This window comes from Chelonoidis abingdonii, chromosome 1, assembly GCF_003597395.2.
Source record: "Chelonoidis abingdonii isolate Lonesome George chromosome 1, CheloAbing_2.0, whole genome shotgun sequence".
NCBI classification, from domain to species: domain Eukaryota; kingdom Metazoa; phylum Chordata; order Testudines; family Testudinidae; genus Chelonoidis; species Chelonoidis abingdonii.
Window position 1 is genome coordinate 171,100,853 of NC_133769.1, and position 19,021 is coordinate 171,119,873.

The following is a 19,021-nucleotide window of genomic DNA, read 5'->3' on the forward strand; positions in this document are numbered from 1 at the left end:
GTTTCTTGCATGCGGCCACAGACTTCTAGGCAGTGACTGGGGCAGGGAAGCAGTGGCCCTTCTCCTGGGGCTGCCAGCAGGGGTTGGGCCCTGTTCCTTTCTGGAGCCACAAATGCCAGAGTAGCAGGCAGCTGATGTGAGTTCCCCACATTCCCAGGGGCAACGGGGCTTGGCCTTCCAGCTTCTGCCTGGGGTGGTGGGTGGCAGGCTCTGGCTGTGGGCTCCACCCCCCAGCTGCCGGACTTCAAACTCAGGCTGCAGCCTCACCAATCCCACAATGTCGCTGGACCCTGACACTTCCTGGGCCCTCCATTGCCCCTGGCCCCTGTTGCCTCCCTACCCACCTCTCTATCCAGGGCTTAATTTGTTGCCCGGCTTGTGCCGGGACTGAGTAATTCTGCTGTGAAAGGCGATATTTGTATGTTTGTTAACATCACTCTTCACTGCCTCTGAGCTATATAGTAAGTCTGAGATTTAAAGTGATATTAGCAAACATACAAGTACTAGTTTTCACAGCAGTAGACTTACCAGCTAGCAAATCTAAAAAAAGGAATAAAAAAAGCAAAAAAGACAAGACCACGCAAAGCACCTTATTTTGTTTCTATTCTGTTTACGTCAAGTAAAGAAGAGACACAATTGTACATTATTTTTATTATCGAGTCAGCAAAAAAACCCTATTTAAATAAATTACGATTTGGACATGTATATGTGCATTTGTTTTTTCTAAAGTATTTTAAGAAAAATTGTCAGAGCACCCACCACCAAGAGTTGGTGGCTGCACTCTAAGGCTACCTAAACATTTCTTGTGAGAATCCCTGACCTTGAGTTTCCTAAACTGCACAATTTTCATTAGGGATCCCTGCTTATTAAAAATATAGCATTTTGGTTTTGTTATAAATTTGAGAATAAACTCTTTAGAAGAATTAACTCTAGGATACAGATAAAATATTAAGAATTACTTTGTCTTACCTGTACCAATACTGGATCATTAGGATTGGTAGAGCTTCGGTGAACCACTCCTGCCAGCACGCTAGTCAAATTATATGTATTCTGAAGAGCTTCTCTGGTTTCTTTGTCCAAAACTACAGTGTAAAGGCATTTGTTAAAGTCCTGCACAACAGCAGTTGTTAATAAAAGCAATATTACCTAGCAGTCTGAGCACTGGATTGGGAACCAGTAACTCTGAGCTCTATTCCTAGTTTTGTTGTTTTTTTTAAACCAGCTCCGTAACTTTTTACATGCTCTGTGACCACAAGCAAGTCAAAACTTCTCTCTGCTTGTTCTGACTACCTTCTGCCCAAATGCAACATGGGACCACTCACTGCCACTTACTTCACAGGATGTTGTAAGGACCATTCTACCCTGTCTAAAAAACCCTCTTGAAGTATTATAGGCCAGCGCGCAAAACTGACAAGCAGCTTTATTAGCCTACACAGAAAAATCTACTTGTGGCTCTTCAACCAAGATTGGGTGGGGGAGGGCCCTCAAAACCAAGTTTACTCACAGATCACACACTGTAAGATAGAACTACTCTTCACTCTAGTGAGTAAACAAGCAGACTTTTTCACTCTTTACTAGAGTGAAGGCATTTTGTCTAGGTTACTGCTACACATTAAAAAAAACCAAAAAGAAACAACGCAACTGTTTCAAGCTCTAGGAATCCATAAAAATCCTTCCCAAAAAAAAGATTTAAAACAGACTCCTCCAACTACCCCATATCATATCGGCATATAACCAGATGTAATAAACCTAAGACCACCAGCCCCCTTCAAATGCTCTGCAACCTCATTCATTTCTCAACTTTTATGGGCTAAATACCAGAAAGAAAAGATCATCCTTCAAGCATGCCCTGGAGATTGGCTAGAATCAGCCTGAGCCTGTTAAAGAGCAGAAGCAAGTTCCAACTGTGCAGCACCGTAACAAATGCCCTGCCAGCAACCCTCTCTTTTATACCTCAGACACTTCTGCTAACTGCAACTGTGGAAGAATCCCAAAGGGAAAGCAGCTGTCAAAGAAAATGAATACTGCAAGTGTCATTCGTCAGTTACACAAGCTAGGTTGATGGAGAGGGATAGCTCAGTGGTTTGAGCATTGGCCTGCTAAACCCAGGGTTGTGAGTTCAGCCCTTGAGGGGGCCATTCAGGGAACTGGGGTAAAAATCTGGGGACTGGTCCTGCTTTGAGCAGGGGTTGGACTAGATGACTTCCGGAGGTCCCTTCCAAGTCTACGAGAGAGAGAAAAACCCTCATGCTTTCGAATGTAAGACAACCACTACCTATATGGATTTAGGAACAAACTTCTCCTATGGGTGTATCAGATAGCTGTCAAGCACAGCAGCTTTTACATAATTCACTGAAATATCTGGTATGGGCCATATTAGAGATAATACTAAACCAGATGGATTTTTGTTTCTGATTCAGTTTGGCAATTTCTGTGCTCCCATAGAATGCAAGATATCACATTGCCAGGAATAAGATATTAGAAAACTAAATACTTATTATTTTATTTCAGTACCGAGTTAATTTTCCCCATCCCTCAAATCAATGCAATTTGCACAGATAATATACAAATACAGCAAATAACTCACATGCGCATGCAACCTGATTCCCACTGTTTTAAGACTTATTAAAAATCTTGCCTTAATTCCCCTAAGAGAAAACTTAAAGATGTGAACAAGTTACCTAGTTGTGACAACAAAGTAATCACAGATAGGATTAGACATGGACTTATATTTGGGTCCTCAGTGAGCTCTACTAGACAGCTGAGACATTCACTTGGCAGTATTTGGTTTGATGCAAACAATCTTGTTAGCTTCAGTCCAGAGATAACCTAAAAGGACATTTTAAATTACATAAGTATTATATAACTGCAACAATGTGTCTTAGTTCAGAGGGGAGTCGTATTTTCAGTTCAATACAATATACTGCCAACACCAGTGGCATCATTGACAGCACTTGGATACTTTCACTTGCCTCTTTTAGCTCACTTTTGTTGAATTTGTAGAACTCTGGAAATATGTTTTTCATTACTGTATGTGTGTCCTTAATATTTGAAAAACGTGTATTTCTTCTGTTTCAGACTCAAACAGTTGGTTTATTTTGTGCACAGCACTACCAATTACACCAGTGGGAATTGATTTTAAGTTAACAGCTGCTGCAGTGTGAACACAAATCATTACTAGTTTATAAATACAAAAATACTTCAAGTCTGTACTTGTACATAAGAAACATACAGCACCAGGTAAATTACCCACTAGTTTATGCATCTTTTAGGATAAAAAAATATTGGTTTTACACAGCCTGGAAATGTATTGTCTGAACAGAAGGTTTGAAAACTAGTTCCCAATTAAATATGATAGATTAATTCACAGTAAGACACAGAATTTCAATAAAAAGCATTATTCTGTACAAAGATATGAAATATTCACAAACAACATTTTGCTAATCTGTTGCATTAAAGAACCATGGCAGGAAAGACTGAACTCCGTTTCTTCAACTCCAAATTAGGGAGTGTCAAAGAATGACCTCTTTTCTTTAATGTAGAACCATCAAATTCACTAACACATGATGGAATTAATCTCATTTTAACTCTACAGCCCATACCATGGAATAGTTTGCTAGAAATAGTATATACACTAGACGACAAAAAAATTTACGGCAGTTATGTCTACAGTTGGTTGCTATAGACAATGAAGAAAAAATGAACAAACATGAAAGAGTTACAGACATACTCATTAAAACATTAAATTAATTACCTGCATTTGAGCATATTTTGAAAGTTATGCAACTGACAATTTCAGTTGTAAAACATTCATGTACCACTCATAACTCGCACCAGTAGACTGTCAAGTGCATTTTGGGAAAATAAAGTTGATTAGGGTTTTAACTGGGGCTGTCAATTAATTGCTGTTAACTCACACAATTAACTCAAAAAAATTAATCGCAGTTAATCACAGTTTTAAACCGCACTGTTCAACAATAGAACAACAATTGAAATTTATTAAATAGTTTGGATGTTTTTCTACATTTTCATATATATTGTATTCTGTGTCGTAACTGAATTCAAAGTGTATATTTTTTTATTACAAATACGTGCACTGTAAACATGATAAACGGAATAAATAGTATTTTTCAATTCACCCCATACAAGTCCTGTAGTGCAATCTCTTTATCATGAAAGTGCAACTTACAAATATAGATTTTTGTTATATAACTGCACTCAAAACCAAAACAATGTAAAATTTTAGCGCCTACAAGTCCTACTTCTTGTTCAGCCAATCGCTCAGACAAGCAAGTTTGTTACATTTATGGGAGATAATGCTGCCCTCTTCTTAATTACGAGATCACCAGAAAGTGAAAACAGACATTTGCATGGGAATTTTGGAGTTGGCATTGCAAGGTATTTACATGCCAGATATGCTAAACATTCATATACCCCCTTCATGCTTCAACCACCATTCCAGAAGACATGCTTCCAAGCTGATGATGCCCGGCATGGAATTAAATTTGTTAATTAAATTTGTGATTGATCTCTTTTGGTGAGATAATATGTCCCCTGCTCTGTTTTACCCACATTCCTCCATATATTTCATGTTATAGGAGTCTCGAATGATGACCAGAATGTTGTTCATTTTAAGAACACTTTCACTGCAGATTTCACAAAATGCAAAGAAGGTACCAATGTTTGATTTCTAAAGATAGCTACGGCACTCAACCCAAGGTTTAAGAATCTGAAGTGCCTTCCAAAATCTGAGAGGGACTACGGGCGGACAGCATGCTTCCAGAAGTCTTAAAAGAGCAACACTCTAATGCGGAAGCTACAGAACCTGAACCACTGAAAAGAAAAATCAACCTTCTGCTGGTGGCATCTGACTCAGATTACGAAAATGAATATGTGTCGGTCCACACTGCTTTGGATTGTTAATGAGCAGACCCCATCATCAGCATGAACGCATGTCCTCTGGAATGGTGGTTGAAGCATGAGGGGACATGAATCTTTAGCACATCTGGCATGTAAATATCTTGTGATGCGCGCTACAACAGTACAATGTTAGTTGACCGCCCATTTTCACATGTATTTGGATTTTTTTTAACCCTATCCACAGGGTTGGGAAAGGAGGCTTTAACTGAAAATACACACATTATAATATAGGAAATTGCTTCATTCAAGTCTCACCCCATGGCTTTTGTCTGTTAATATTTATAATTTTTAGTTATGAAATGACCCCAGTGTATAATCTGTAAATCAAACTAAGAAGTGCTTTGGAGTCCTTAAGAGACTTCATAAATGCACAATACTATTATTAAATGACAGCAAGGAAGTATTAGCATATCTTCTACAGGAACAGTCATCCTGAAGCTTTGATCAATTTAATAAGTTAAAAAGTCTCAAGTGTATACTTGCCCTTTAGCTCCCTGACAGTTTTCATTGTTTTGTTTTATAAATGTATATTTTTTTTAAAAAAAAATTTAAGTGTTTTCCTTTACTCTGTCTATGCTCATATGAAGGGGCCAAACGAAAACAGGGCAAATTGACTTACACAGGGGAAGCTATAAAACTGATTATACTCAAAAAGTAATTAACTATATACAGAAATAAAAGTTTCCCTCTAATGTCAGTTACAGCTATAGGCCAAGTTGTGTTCTGAGAAACAACAATATTGCCAAAGAGAGGTGCAATTTTAAAGACAATGATTTCTTTAACAAGAACCAGCAGCAAACATAGGAAGAGACTCTGTAGAGGTAGGGGGCAATCAGAGCAGGGGCTCAATGGTCCATGCAGGGGCAAGAACAGCCTGGCTGAACTAAGCTAGTCTCCTCTATAACCGCATTTGCAATCCAGTTGCAACTGCAAATTAATTCAACAACAACAAAAGGCAAGGGTGGAGAGGAGAGAAGAGGATCAAGGCGACTAAATAAACAAAAACACAGGGTGCAAAACCCCAGGAACATGATGGGGCTGCCGCTGTAGCTTTGCCAAACCCTAGGATTTAAAAAAAAAGGGCCAGGCACAAAGACGTGACCAGGACAAGGTTTAAGAGGCAGCACAGACTGGGACGGCTCATTTTGCTACCCGGGGCCACACCACGGGGCCGGCGAGGTTAAGGCACCTGAGTAACGTTTCCAAGTTCAATACAGACTTTTTTTTTTTAAAAGTGACACCCCCCGCCGCTGATCCCGGGACTCCCTGAGCTGCGGCTTTAAGAAAACACGCACACAATACTGTAGGACCCATAGTAACTCCCTCCCGCCGAGCAGAGAGACGCCAGCGCGGCGGGTAAGGAGCTCCCAGCCCGACGAAGGGTGTGAGGTAGAAGCTGCGCGGTTCCCGGCCCCGTCACTCCTGGGGGCCCCGGGCCGACCGCCCGCTCACCTCCAGGCTGCGCTGCAGCTGCGCCGCGTGGGGCGCGCTCTTGGCGGCCCGGTACTGGGCGGCGGCCAGCAGCAGGGACTTCATACAGGCCGAGGCGTCCATGCCGCCCGCGCCCCGCCCCGCTCTGCACCTCACACGCGCAGCCGGCTCCCAATCGTATTTGGCGCCCGCGCCGCCATCTTAGCTCCGAGAGCATCCGGACCCGGAAAGCCAGCCCGCCCCGCGCGGTGCGTCACGGGACCGGCGCTAGCTGAGGCCGTCGCCATGGCGCTGTGGGCGGGGGGCCCTGCGCGGGCATGCTGGGAGCTCGGCCCAGCGGGTAGGACGAAGTCAGGTTCCTCGCGGTGCATGCTGGGAGCGGCGGCCGCCGTCGCTCTGTGGGGGTAGAGCCCCGCCCGCTTCCCGTGCCGGTTGGAAGTGAGGCCGCCATTGCTCTGCGGGGGTTCGCTCTAACGCGGGGAGACCGGGCAGCCGCTGGGTGCGTTGTCACTATGGGCAGGGGCGGCTCTAGGCATTTTGCCGCCTCAAGCACGGCAGGCAGGCTGCCTACGGGAGCTCCGCCGAAGCCGCAGGACCAGCGGACCCTCCGAAGGCAGCCTGCCTACCGCCTCGGGGCGCCGGTAGAGCGGCCCCGGCGGGTTGTTGCCCCAGGCACGTACTTGGCTTACTGGGGCCTGGAGCTCCCCTGCCTATGGGGCCGCAGTGGGGAGCGGGTGGCCCAGTGCCTGGCTAGCAGGGGGGCTGGAACAGTTTTTGTGGGGGGGGGGGGATGTTGAGAGACATTGGACCAAACTAAACCCTGTATGTGATGGGAATCACTTAAAGCCAATGGAGGGGTGGCAGGGCCAGCAGCATCGGTAGTCCCCGCACCGGTGGGTGGGAGCGGGGTAGCTGCCAGCTGGGCGTACCTCAGTGCAACCCCCTGTGCTCCACCCGCGTGGGGGGACGGTGCAGCTGCCTTGTTGCTGCTCCGCTGGAGCCACAGTGTCCTCAGCCACCCTTGCCGTGACCCAGCAAGTATCGTGACAGATGCCGTTGTGCTGCCCAGCCACCTAACAAGGCAGGATGCTGCCCATGGGCTGTGGAGGCTACATGAGCACTAAGTGTTACTGGCCCCTGACTTGGGCCACCTGACCTGGCCAGTTAACATGATACCTGCTCTATGGAATGTGAAAGTAGCACTGATAGAAAGTATCTCATGCAGGGAGCTAACAGTATAATTTTGCATTGTGATGAAAACATTGTGGGCTTTAGGCATCTGTGTGCAGAAGTGTTGGAGTGTTGGTCCCAGCATATTAGACCAACAAGGTGGGTGAGGTAATATGCCCCCTTGACTGACACCCTGCAGGTCAAGGGCTAAGAAGTTTACACCGACACCCTGATTGTCAGGGCGCTACGTGCCTGGGACCCCTGTAACGAACATGTACTTAGGGCCTGTGGGGTGGGCCGTCGCTATGCGCAGCTCATGAGACGTTTAATGGTCTCGGACACTATTCGGTGGTCTAGGGACATTTACACCGAGCACATCATCGGCCACCGCCAATACCAGGAGTGAGCCGGTATGGCCTCATGTGCCCGTGGGGGGAAGGAGACCTTTAAACCCCCCCCCACTGGACTATATCCCCTGAGCCTTGAACCCACCGAACTGGCTTCCACAGTGCGAGGGTCATGTTGTCCCCATTACCCGGCCCGCTTACTCATACTCATGACTGCGTGTAACCCATTGTATGAGCGATGTACCCTCACTGCTTCCCTACTATATCTCAATCCCACCCACTGTACACCCCGCATTAGGGACATTGCAGACTGTATGTATTATATGCTATTACCCAAATACCAGCATCCCCCTATACTCTGTATGTTACCCCTAATGACCAACGGATGCATCAAAGTCTTTGTATCATCTTTATTTAAATATTCTCTAATAAACATTTATATCTTTTATTGGACCAGCTGCTGTTGGCCAGAGAGAAACTTTCAAGCCAAACACAGCTCTTCTTTATGTCATCTGCTTTGTGAGCCATGAAAGCATGTCTCTTGCACTAACAGAAATTGGTCCAATAAAAGCTATGACTTCTTGACACCTTATGCCCTTTAAATGTATGGCACAGTAGAGTGAGTCTGTGGGTTTCCACCAACATACGGAAAATGTGATAGGTAGGAGAGTGGGTGGTAACAGGAAAGGTTTAGGTAACACATTTGGCCAGAAAGGGGAGAATTCAGTTAATAGGAGGGACAGCACATCTCCTAATTTAAATCAAGGGGCAGAAGACAGTGGAAAACAGGCTGCCCTGGGCTTCATCCCCTACAATTTGCTCAATATAGTAGCCCCTCCCTCCTGTTCCACCCTCTAGAAAAACAGCCTTCTCTTTGGATTAAATGATTGTTAACCCTTTAGCTCACATGATAGCAAGCTGAACTAGAATAGCAAAGATTTAAGGCTCAAACCCTGCTATGATTCTTAAGGAGAAATTAGTTGTTAAAGTTGAACACAATTTATTTTTACCTTTTTTAATTAAAAAAGCCAACAACAAACAAACATTGTTTCAGAGTCAAGTATTCAAAAATTAGGAAATGCAAATGCAAGCTTATTTTCACCGCATATATGTAGTGTGATACAGCCTTTAATTACATTATATACTTTTTCCCACTACACCCATGCCTCATTCAGTGTACAGATGAATCCATAAGGGGAGCAGAATTAAAGCTGAACAGGCAACTATAAATCTATCATTTGCTAATCTTTGCATGCTTGAATTTTCTACCTAACACTTTTAATAGTTTGTGTGTAATACAGGTGATAGTTTGCCAGAATCCCTCAAGAAAAAGCTAATAAATCCTTGATAGGTTCCAGTCCCTGCTTGAGCTGCACATGGAAGAGTTTGCTTCTGGCATCAAAAGCCTTTCCAGTTAAAATGATAGCGTAGTTTAAGCCAACATGGAACATTTGTTAATCCATTTAAAAGATTTGTTTTGAGATGATCTCTTAATTATGGTCAGTTGCTGTTGCAGAAACTCACCAGCTCTGCAGTTCAGCTGCAGAGAAAATGTTCTGGCCATGCCCTATGTTGTCCCACAACTGTAGGCTTGCTGAATGCTCAGTAAGAGAGAGAGGTTTACAAGGAAAGATCAGATGGTGTCATTATGAAACAGTTAATCATCTCTAAACTGTTCCTCATTAGGAAAGAGATCCCTAATTTTAGATTCTAATTTACTTTATGTACACACCTGGTGTTCTCACTTTGATTACTGAGTTAGAAATACCTAAGAAATTGAAATCAGAAATCCTTCTGGAGGCTGAAGAAATTGGTACAACACTCAGAGCTCCCTCCACTATCATCTTTCACTTGAACTCTATCTTATGTTATATCCCACATAGGGTCATTAGACTATCAAGCAGTATGGGCTAAGGAATCACCACAAATAACTGCTTGTTCCTATGTCTACAAGCAGTTTTCAAAAGATCTTGGGGTTGTCCTTAAGGTTGACCCCAAGCAATTTAGTGGTTTTTAAACCGGTCTACATTAAGTCTTGTCATATTTTTAATCCTCAATATGCATTACATCCGCCTACTGTGTGGTTCTTGTACCTTACTCTGAAGCATCTAATACTGAACACTACGAGAGGCAGTGTAATGGAGTAGATGGACATCAGTTTGATGCAGTCTGGCAATTCCTATGTATTAGAAAACACATTTTTCTTAGACTGATTGTGAGAGAACAAGATTTTTTTCTTCAAACTTCCAAAACATTAAATGTTTCAGCTTTTCATTTGGAAACAGCATTTCATTTTGAAATTTAGCTAATTTTAACAAAAGCTATCCAGAAAACTACCCCTTCCCCCAAAATGTTGTTTCAGATCAAATGAAATGTTCTGTTCAATGTGAACCAAAGTGGATAGGGAAGGGGTGGAGGAGTCTCCAAAATTAAAAATCAATTATTCATGTGCTGTGCCTGGGAACTTTAAGCTTTTGAAAAGCAGAATGCCCCTTGAAGCACTGGGTGGGGCAAAGTGGTGTTGTAACTTTGAATAGCTATAGCCAGTGTTTCCCCCATGCTATCATCCCCAGCATGCCATGCAGTGGGAAACATTTAGTGAATAATGACTGACAATATCCTTCTGAGGTTGTGCAATGTATTCCAGTGTCTTCCACTGTGCATCTAGCTACAGTGGTGTATAGGCCTGTAATATGGCAAATTTGAAGACATTTTCTAATTACAAACAAAAATTCTCATTATAGTTCAGGCTCTTCCCTGGGCAGATGCCCATTGCATTGTGATTTGGTTTTTGGAAAAAAACTGGGTAAGGTAGGAAATTAATCTTAAAATTTAAGAGATTGGGGAGGAGGGAAGAAGGATTGGCAATAAATTCAATAGGGGATTGGAGGCCTCACATTTTAAACACTTAATTAAAGGCCATGTTTAAAGTGGTCTGAAAAAAGTGCATGTAGGGGAGTCTTTCTACAGAAAAAAAAGTAGAAGCTGTTCTACACCGCTCCAGCCCCACCTCAATTCTGCATTCTCCACCTCTGCTTCTCCTGGGGCTCATCATCCCCTCTCCCAGGCCTACGTGGGCTGCAGCAGGATCCCCTTGTGACAGAACACACCCATTTTCACACCCTACACTTGTACTAATCTTTGTGAAAATATGCCTTTTGAGATATCATTTGAAAAACTAAAGGTACTGGTCAATAATATCATGGTGAGATGTATATAGCAACATTAGATGTAAAGTTATGAATATGCACTGAACTCATGACTGTAGTACATTTACCAGACAAGTCTGAAGAGTCGGTAAGCCTGGTTCTCAAGGACAAACTGACATGTAACCGGGCAGGACTCACCCCTGCGGCTCCTCCTGCTGGTTGCTTCAGGAAATTAGCTCAAATATACAGCTGGACCACCCTCTGCAGGCCAGTGATCTGCCTTCTGGCTGCTGGCCCTATGTCCCTCCCTGGACCCCAGTGCCCCTTTTACATGGGGTGCTGCCCCCTGGCAGTATCCCCTTTCTCCTTAGGGTTTCCCCTCCCTGGGAACCCCCCTACTCTATCCCCACTTTGCCTCAGGGTCTTGGCAACTGCCCAGTCATTAGCTAGCCCCACACCCTGGGGCAGACTGCAGCATTAGCCTCTCATCATCAGCAAAGGGGTTTGGACCTGCTGCCTTGGCCTACCCCTGGGTTGCACCCTGCAACCCCAGTATCTCCTAGCCTACTCCTAGGCCACAGCCTAGAACTCTCCAGGCAGGAGGTCCCCAGCTCTGCTCCACGCTAAGTACCTTGTCTCAGCAGCCAGGCCCTTCTCTCTCTGAACACAGAGAGAAACTCCTTATCTCCTAGCTTCTCTGCCCTTTTATAAGGGCCTGTGGCTCAGTTTGGGGCGTGGCCCCAGTTGCAGCCGCTTCCCCAATCAGCCCAGCCTATAAGGCTGCTTTCTCCAGCTCCAGCCCCAGCCCCTTCCCTGGGCTGTTTTAACCCCTTCAGGGCCGGAGCAGGGATCTGCCCTGATATTGGGAGCACTCTGTCCACTTGGGCTGCCCTGCTGGCTGGAGTGCATTCCCCCCTTTCTCTGGCTGCCCTGCTGGCTAGAGCTCCTTCTCCCTTCCTGGGCTGCTGCTAGCTGGAGTATGCCCCTCCTTGGACTGCTGCTACTGCTGCTGAGGGAGGGGTGGGGGGGCCTTCCGGCCAGCCCCCACTCCTTCACCTCCGGAGGGAGAAGCCAGGACCCCACCACCACCACCACCGCTGTTGCCACCTGTGAGGGGTCCTTGCTGCCTGGCCACCAGGGCTGCTGCTGGAGCTGTGTTTGCCTGGGGAGCTACTGGAGCCTGGAGGAGGAAGAAGAGGAGGACTGAGAATACCACCGGCTGCTGGAGGAGCACACAGGAGGACTCTGCAGACCACCGTGGAGGGGGCCTGCTGAGGTCTGAGTAACTCTTTGACAGTGCTCCAGTGGTGGGGGTGTAGACTGTGTTTGTGGGGGAGCAGGGGGTGTGGCGTGGAGCCTGCCCCCTGGTCCATCTGTGTCCCCCCCTGAATCCCTACCACCACTCTGCCCCCCCCACCACCCCCACAGACGGCTTACCATCTGCCTCAGGTTCCTGCCTCTGGGACTCAGCTGCTTGCCTGGCCTGCCACGCCCTTTTGCCACTGTTTGGGACCCCAGCAGCAGCCAGCCACCTATTGACTGTACACAAGTGCTCGTGGGTGCACGCACCCCCCCCTTCCCCACACTGACCCACTCCCCTCCGCAACCAGCCCCTTAGCTTTTCCCCTTGTTGCCTGCCCCACTGCCCCTTGTGGCCTTTTGCCCCCCTGCCCAGCTTCAGTTTGTTTGCCTGCCCCGCCCGTTTCCCTCTCCAGCATTGTTTGTCCCGCCCCGGCCCTGAAGCCAGCCCCTTGGTCCCTCTGCCCCACTCCTGGCCTGGTTGCTCCCTTTCCCTACGGCCCCTTTGCCCTGATCGGCCCCTCCCCTCATGTGCCCTTGCCCCCTTAGTGTGCTTGTGCTTCCCCCCCGTTTGAGTTTTCCCTCTTGCACTGCACCCCCGCTTGCTATTGTATCCCTCCCCTCCCCTAGTGCAGCTAGAGGAGCCGGCTCTCACTCCCATGTTGGTGACTGACCCTCACCTCAAGTCCTTCCTAGTCCCCTTCTCAGCCCCCTCCCCTGTTCTGGCGCCCTCCTCCCCTGCCTACAGCCTAGCAGGGAGGGGTGGTTGACCTGCCTCGCCTCCCCTCCCCTTCTCCGGTATTTCCCCTCCCTCCCTTCTCACCATGGCGGGAGACATGGCAGGTGGGCCTCCGGAGGTGACCCCTGGCCCCCCTCCCCCACCTGCTCCCTCGACGACCCCCCTAGTCTCCGCTGCTGCCGTCACTGCTGGACCGCCTGCCACCGCTCTCGCTGTGGCGCCGGCAGCGGCGGGCGACGGGGTGTCTTCTGCTGCTGCCACGTCCCTCTCCCCCTCTGCTTCTGGGGGAGCCCCCCCAGCTGGCAGGAAGGGCCAGGGCAAGAAGAAGGGAAAGGGCCCCACTAGGAAGACCAAGCCCTCCATGGCGGAGCCTGCCGCCTCTGCTGCGGCCCCGCCATCGGCCGCGGCGCCCCTCCCCGCTGTTCCCTCCACCAGCTCTGCGGGTGCCCCTCCTCCAGCCCCCAGAGCGTATGCCCAGGTGGCGGCGGCCCCTCCGCCCGCCGCTACGTCGTCTCCCCCGACTGCCGCCTCCGCTACCACCTACGGCGGCCGGGGCGGGGCCCCTTCCCCACCTTGACCAGGCAGCACGGCGTCCGTTGCCTCCTGGTGCCCGCCTCGCCCCACGTGAGACCTATGTGCGGGCGTTGGCGAGGGTGGTGGGGCCCACGGCCATCGTGGCGGCCTCCAAAATGTATGGCAAGGTGGTCTTTTTCCTTGCCTCGGAGGCCGCCGCCCAGGAGGCGGTGGAGAAGGGCCTGGCGGTGGGGGCGTGTTCGTCCCCTGGAGCCGCTGGAGGACCTGGGGGTCCGTGTCGTCCTGACGTCCGTCCCTCCCTTCCTCCCCAATGCCGCCCTGTTGCCCGCCCTCTCTACCCTGGGGAAGCCCATTTCCGTGGTGAGCCCTCTCCCCTTGGGCTGCAAGGACCCCGCCCTCCGTCACGTCCTCTTCGTTCCGCCGGCAGGTGCAGCTTCAACTGCCCGGCGGCGCGTGGCGGAGAGGCACTCGAGGGGTCCTTCCTGGTCCCCTATCAGGGGGCCCATTACTGGGTGCACTATTCTACGGGGGAGGCCCGGTGTTACCTCTGCCGGGCGACGGGGCACGTCCGGAGGGACTGCCCCTTGGCCCGGCTCGGAGGAGCGCCCGGGACCCCGAGCCCGGCAGCAGGTGCCTGGCCCCGTCATCGCCGGCGCCCCTAGCCGCCCGGTGCCCAGGGCTGCCCCCCTCCTCCTCCTCAATCCATCGCTGCTCCTGCTCGGGCTGCAGGGGTACCTCCCTCGGCATGCCCAGGCGAGCAAAGCGAGGGAGCCCCGCCTCCGCTGCCTGCACTCTGGCGGGGCCTGTGGAGGAGGGTGCGGCGGGGGTACCGTTGGGCATGGGAGAGGGCCCTCCCCAGGGGGGAATCTTCCCTTCCTTCGGCTGTCCCACTAGTGACCCCCCCAAGTCCGCGAACTCGCCATCCCTGCCCTCCGACCCGGCCCCTGTCACCCAGCCCGCGACGCCATGGAGGGCTGGACCCTAGTCCAGGGTAGGCGGGGCAAGCGGAAGGCTCGAGCTCTGCTCCTACCACCTGATGCGGGAGCCCCCTGTAAGACTAGAAGGGGGCCGCAGCTGCCGAGCCTTCTGCCGTGTCCTCGGGGTCAGTCCGTCCGCCAGTGCCGGACAGGGAAGATGTGGCAGCACCGGAGGGTACCATCATCCCCCCTCCGCAATCCCTTCCTGTGGGGGCCTCGGATGAGGTCCCCCCTGCGACACTCGAAGCGATCGTTGCCTCGGGCGCTAGTGAGGGGGACTCTGGGGTGGTGGGCAGCGAGCCCCCCTCCATCTTTGAGGAGATCGAGGTCCTGGGTCTGACCCCAGTCGCCCCGGGGGAGGATGACCCTCTGCCAGCGGGCCTCGACCTGGACATCCTCACCCCAGCTCTCCTTTCCCCGTGTTCCCTCCTCCTGACTGCCACGTCCGCTCCTGCCTCTGAGGGTCCCCTGGACTCCCTACCCAGCCGCGGATAGCACCCCGCTGACGGCCGCCGAGCCCATTGGAGCGACGGCCGGTGCCTTGCAGCTGGGAGACGGGCTAATGGGGGTATCCCTCTGTGGTGCAGAGCACCCGAGTTCCTTCCCGGACGGGGGCCCCACCGACGGTGTTACATCTCTTGATGCCATGGCTAGCGCGCCTCCCGTCGAGCCTGAGCCCGGCATCGCTGGGAACCCCCGCCTTACCCCTCCAACCTCCGCGCCTGGCCGTGAGGAGCCGCCTCCTGCCAGTTTGGCTCCTGCAGCCCAGGATCCCGTCTCTGTCCCTATCCCTGACCCCAGCCCCGCCCTTATCCTTGACCCCGTCCCTGTCCCCTTCACCGCCCCCTATGTTATTGCCGCCCCTGGGGCTGTCCCCTTCCCTTTCCCGGAGGGTGACCCCCAGGGGGCAGCCTTTACTTTTCGCAGTCCCGATCCCCTCGGGGCTGCGCTCTTCCCTCCGCCGCCCCTCGTCGGGCGGGGGTCTGAGGCGGACCGTGTGGCGTCGGCCCATCGGGCGCCACGTTGGGGGTCCGCCCCTTGCCTTCCCGTCTCCGTAGGCCACGGGGCTGTGCCAGAGGCCCCGCCAGTGACCCCAGCCCCCCACGCGCTGCGAGAGGAGCTGCGGGAGTTCCTGGATGACGTCAGGGGTTCCCGCAACAAGGTGTCACTTGCTCTCCAGCGATGGGGGGATTTCCACCTAATCTTCCGGGCCGCGAGGGCCCTCATGGGGGAGGGCAAGAGGACCGGGAAGCAGGGTGCCGCGGCTTACCACCGGGTCCGCAAATTCCGTGACGACCTGCTCACCTTCGGGGTGGGTCACGGTCTGCTGCGTGGCCCAACAGGGGCCGTGGGCGTCCCTGCCGGCGAGGATCCTCCCCAGCCCTCCTCATGGCACTCGTCACCTTGAACACCCGGAGCTGTAGGGTGGGTTTCCGCAGGAGCCAGGTACTCTCCTTCCTTCGGGAGGGGGGGGGTACTCTGTGGTTTTCCTGCAGGAGACCCACACGGATCTGGCCACCGAAGCCAGCTGGCGGCTGGAGTTGGGGGACGGGGTCTACTTCAGCCATCTCACCACCCGCAGGGCTGGAGTAGCTACCCTGTTCTCCCCCGACCTACGGCCAGAGGTGCTGGGGGTCGCCAAGGCTGTGCCGGGCCGCCTGCTGCGCCACTCTCGCAAGCATTTGGGGCTGAGGTTCCAGGACGTCCTCTCCGTAGCATGGCCCACAAACAAGTCCGGGCGCGGACATGGATAGGGGCTGAAGCAAGTAAGAGTCTCGTAATTTGGGCCCGAGCAGTTTTCTGGTAGAGCCTTATAGTTGCTCTCGGACCTACCCAATAACGTTGCTTGGCTCGTGAGTCCTTGCAGGAGACGTGGTCATCCCTCTCTAGTGCTAGGCGGGCCGTGCTCGCCGTACTGTAGTCTCGCAGAAAGGAGAGGACCTCCGCGATTTATGGATGGCGTCGCCCAGTCTCTGCTGGCCATCAGTCTTCCCACAGGTAGCTAACAATCGAAAAAGCACAGCGTGCGCCATGCCTGGAGGACGTATCCCACCCAGAACCCACAAAACCTATGCACCCAATCCCGGGCCATACATCCGATTTGATTTAGGAAAATAAAATAATAACCCTTCCCTATCTGTCCGCGATTCTCCCTTACGTGGGGCAGGAATGCAGTTCTATTCTGTTCGCCATAGTCTCTCCCGGTCCCGCATCAGTAGACAGGCGTTCGCATGAACAGGTGACCCATGTATCTCCCAAGGGTCACTCTCCGAGCGTTAGCTCGGATACCACCAGGTGATGGCCTCTCCAGGTTGCTGTACTCTTCCAGCAGAGTGTCTGGTCAGCTCAACGACCCTACCGAGCCGGTCACTTCGCGGGGAGTGCGACAGGGTGCCTCCTTCTCGGGCCAAGCTGTATGCGCTGGCACGAGCCCTTCCTCTGCCCTTCCGCAGGAGTTGACGGGGTTGGCTTCGGGAGCACGACTGCGCACGTCCTGTCGGCATACGCCGACGATGTGCTCCTCGTGGTCCAGGACCCGGGTGAGCAGTTGGCGCGGATGATGGAGCGCGTGCCCACGCGTCGGTTGTAACTCAGACATGCCTCCGACCGCACCAGAGGGTACACAAACTGGGTCTCATATAGAGCTCATGAGCTTGTGGTCGGGAACATGAAGGCAAGCCCTCCCACACGAGCGCTGTCAGGCCATCCGTGAGGAAGCGCGGGTTCCCGCTGCTCTACTGCGTTTACCTTTCCGCCACCATCCGTCTCCTGCCAGAGAACTGGCAAAGGTTTGCAGGGCGAGGTGGCGGGGCGGCTTCCGGAAATGGAACAGGACTCCTCCGTGCTTCCTTCAAGGGAGAGCGCGGTGCTCAATCAACACTGGTCTGTCCATGCTCTGGTACAGGCTCACCACACCTGGTCCCGGCCTCGGGCTTCCTGGCTGACCTCCGGAGGGTGGTTCTGTGAGTTCTTTTGCCATGGAACCTGCACTGCTGTCACTGACAGGGGTACTCCACCTCCCATGGAGCAGAGGGAGGGCAGGGCCCTGAAGTGCCTGCGCACTTCACAGGCCACGTCCGCCTCCAGCACTGCAGATGAGCTTATTTACTGGTGCGGGGTTCCGGCGTGAGGAGAGCCCTGGGCACGCACGTTCCTGGGTTCAGCGAGCTTCCAGCAGAGGCTCGATAACGAACCACAAGCTCCTTTATCTCAAATCCGAGGGAGGGTCTTGACGAGACCATTCATCTCCGGGGCTGCCGGTCTACGCGAAACCAAGTACCTTCACTCAGGACCTGGTAAAGCTGTTCTCCTGAAGACCAGGGCTCCGTGGTGGCTACAAGGGCGGTGGACTCTTCCTTGCACACACCTCTGCTTACACACATCCGCCAGCTCCGTTGCAGCTTGGCGAGGTCCCCGCGAGCAAGGTTGGTCCGAGGGAAGTGTACCAAGGGCCGGAGACCGCTGGACTATGCCGTGGGCGCTGGACTGAATCTGCCTGACACTCCGTCAAAAGCGCATGGGGCTCTCCAGAACCTTGCCATTCCCCGGCGCGAGTGCTCCCAGGAGGAGGAGCGGTCGCTTGCACCCCCGTCGCTCGAGGCTCTGAGTCCATCAACGAGGTCTGGGCGGGAGGGCACGCCCCGCCCACCCCCCCACCCTGAGCCCTCCAGCATCTTGTACATTCCCTGGCCCTGCGCCCGCGGTGTGAAGAACCCAACCGGTAGTCACCACCCTCTGCTCCCTTCTCTGCACAGCCTGGCGCATGATCGCAGCCCGTCCAGTTGTTCAAACCGCGCCCAAAGGAATACAACTACGTACACCGCTCGTCAGTCTCGTCGAACACCTGCTTACACTTTCCTATTCCTCATTTCCCTCGCCCTGAACAGAAGTGGCGGCCCCTGCGCAGCCTCATGGAGCGGTGATGAGCCCATGGCTGGACTCCAGCCCTACTCCACACCTGACTACCTGGTGAGATCCGCCGAGGGTATATTTAGTTGCGGCTCCTTCATGGGGCCTAGGAGCACGGCGTCTACTATGTGGCAACGTTATAGGCCGTCTGTGCCGATACCACCTGCCCTCTTCTGCGGCTGAGGGAAGCCCGGCCGCACGTTTACCTAGAGTGCGCAGCGATTGCAGCCCAACCCACTAGCTCCTCATTGTCCCATCCATATACGTTTCGTGAGCTGCACTTTTCAACCTCACGTATCACCCACCTCACTATGCCGCACTCCCTATCCGGGCACCCACGAAGTCCGGGACCTCCTGGTCAACCTCTCTCTCTCCCCCTGGCTTATAATAAAGGCCATTCGTACACACGAGCCAGGGGGTAACGTTGGTCGATTGGTAGTACGGCCGCGTAACTGAGGCGGCTGATGGTTCCGGACCCTGGTCCGTCACATACCTGGGGAGGTCTCTGGGGACGGCGTCCAGCTGCTCCCTTGAACGCTTCAAGGT

The 19,021-nt window shown here is 52.0% G+C and overlaps 1 protein-coding gene across 1 annotated transcript in view; it reads right to left on the reverse strand.

The window, feature by feature from the left end:
• The window catches only part of CIP2A (cellular inhibitor of PP2A), a 36,073-nt gene extending 29,489 nt beyond the window's left edge, over positions 1-6,584 (reverse strand). The window contains exons 1-3 of the mRNA XM_032765236.2: positions 6,373-6,584; positions 2,682-2,829; positions 970-1,082 (exon numbers count right to left, since the gene is read on the reverse strand). Coding sequence (XP_032621127.1) covers positions 970-1,082; positions 2,682-2,829; positions 6,373-6,474 — 363 coding nt within the window. The 5' untranslated portion in view covers positions 6,475-6,584. The remainder of the gene's footprint in view (positions 1-969; positions 1,083-2,681; positions 2,830-6,372) is intronic.
• Between the last annotated feature and the right edge of the window lie 12,437 nt (positions 6,585-19,021).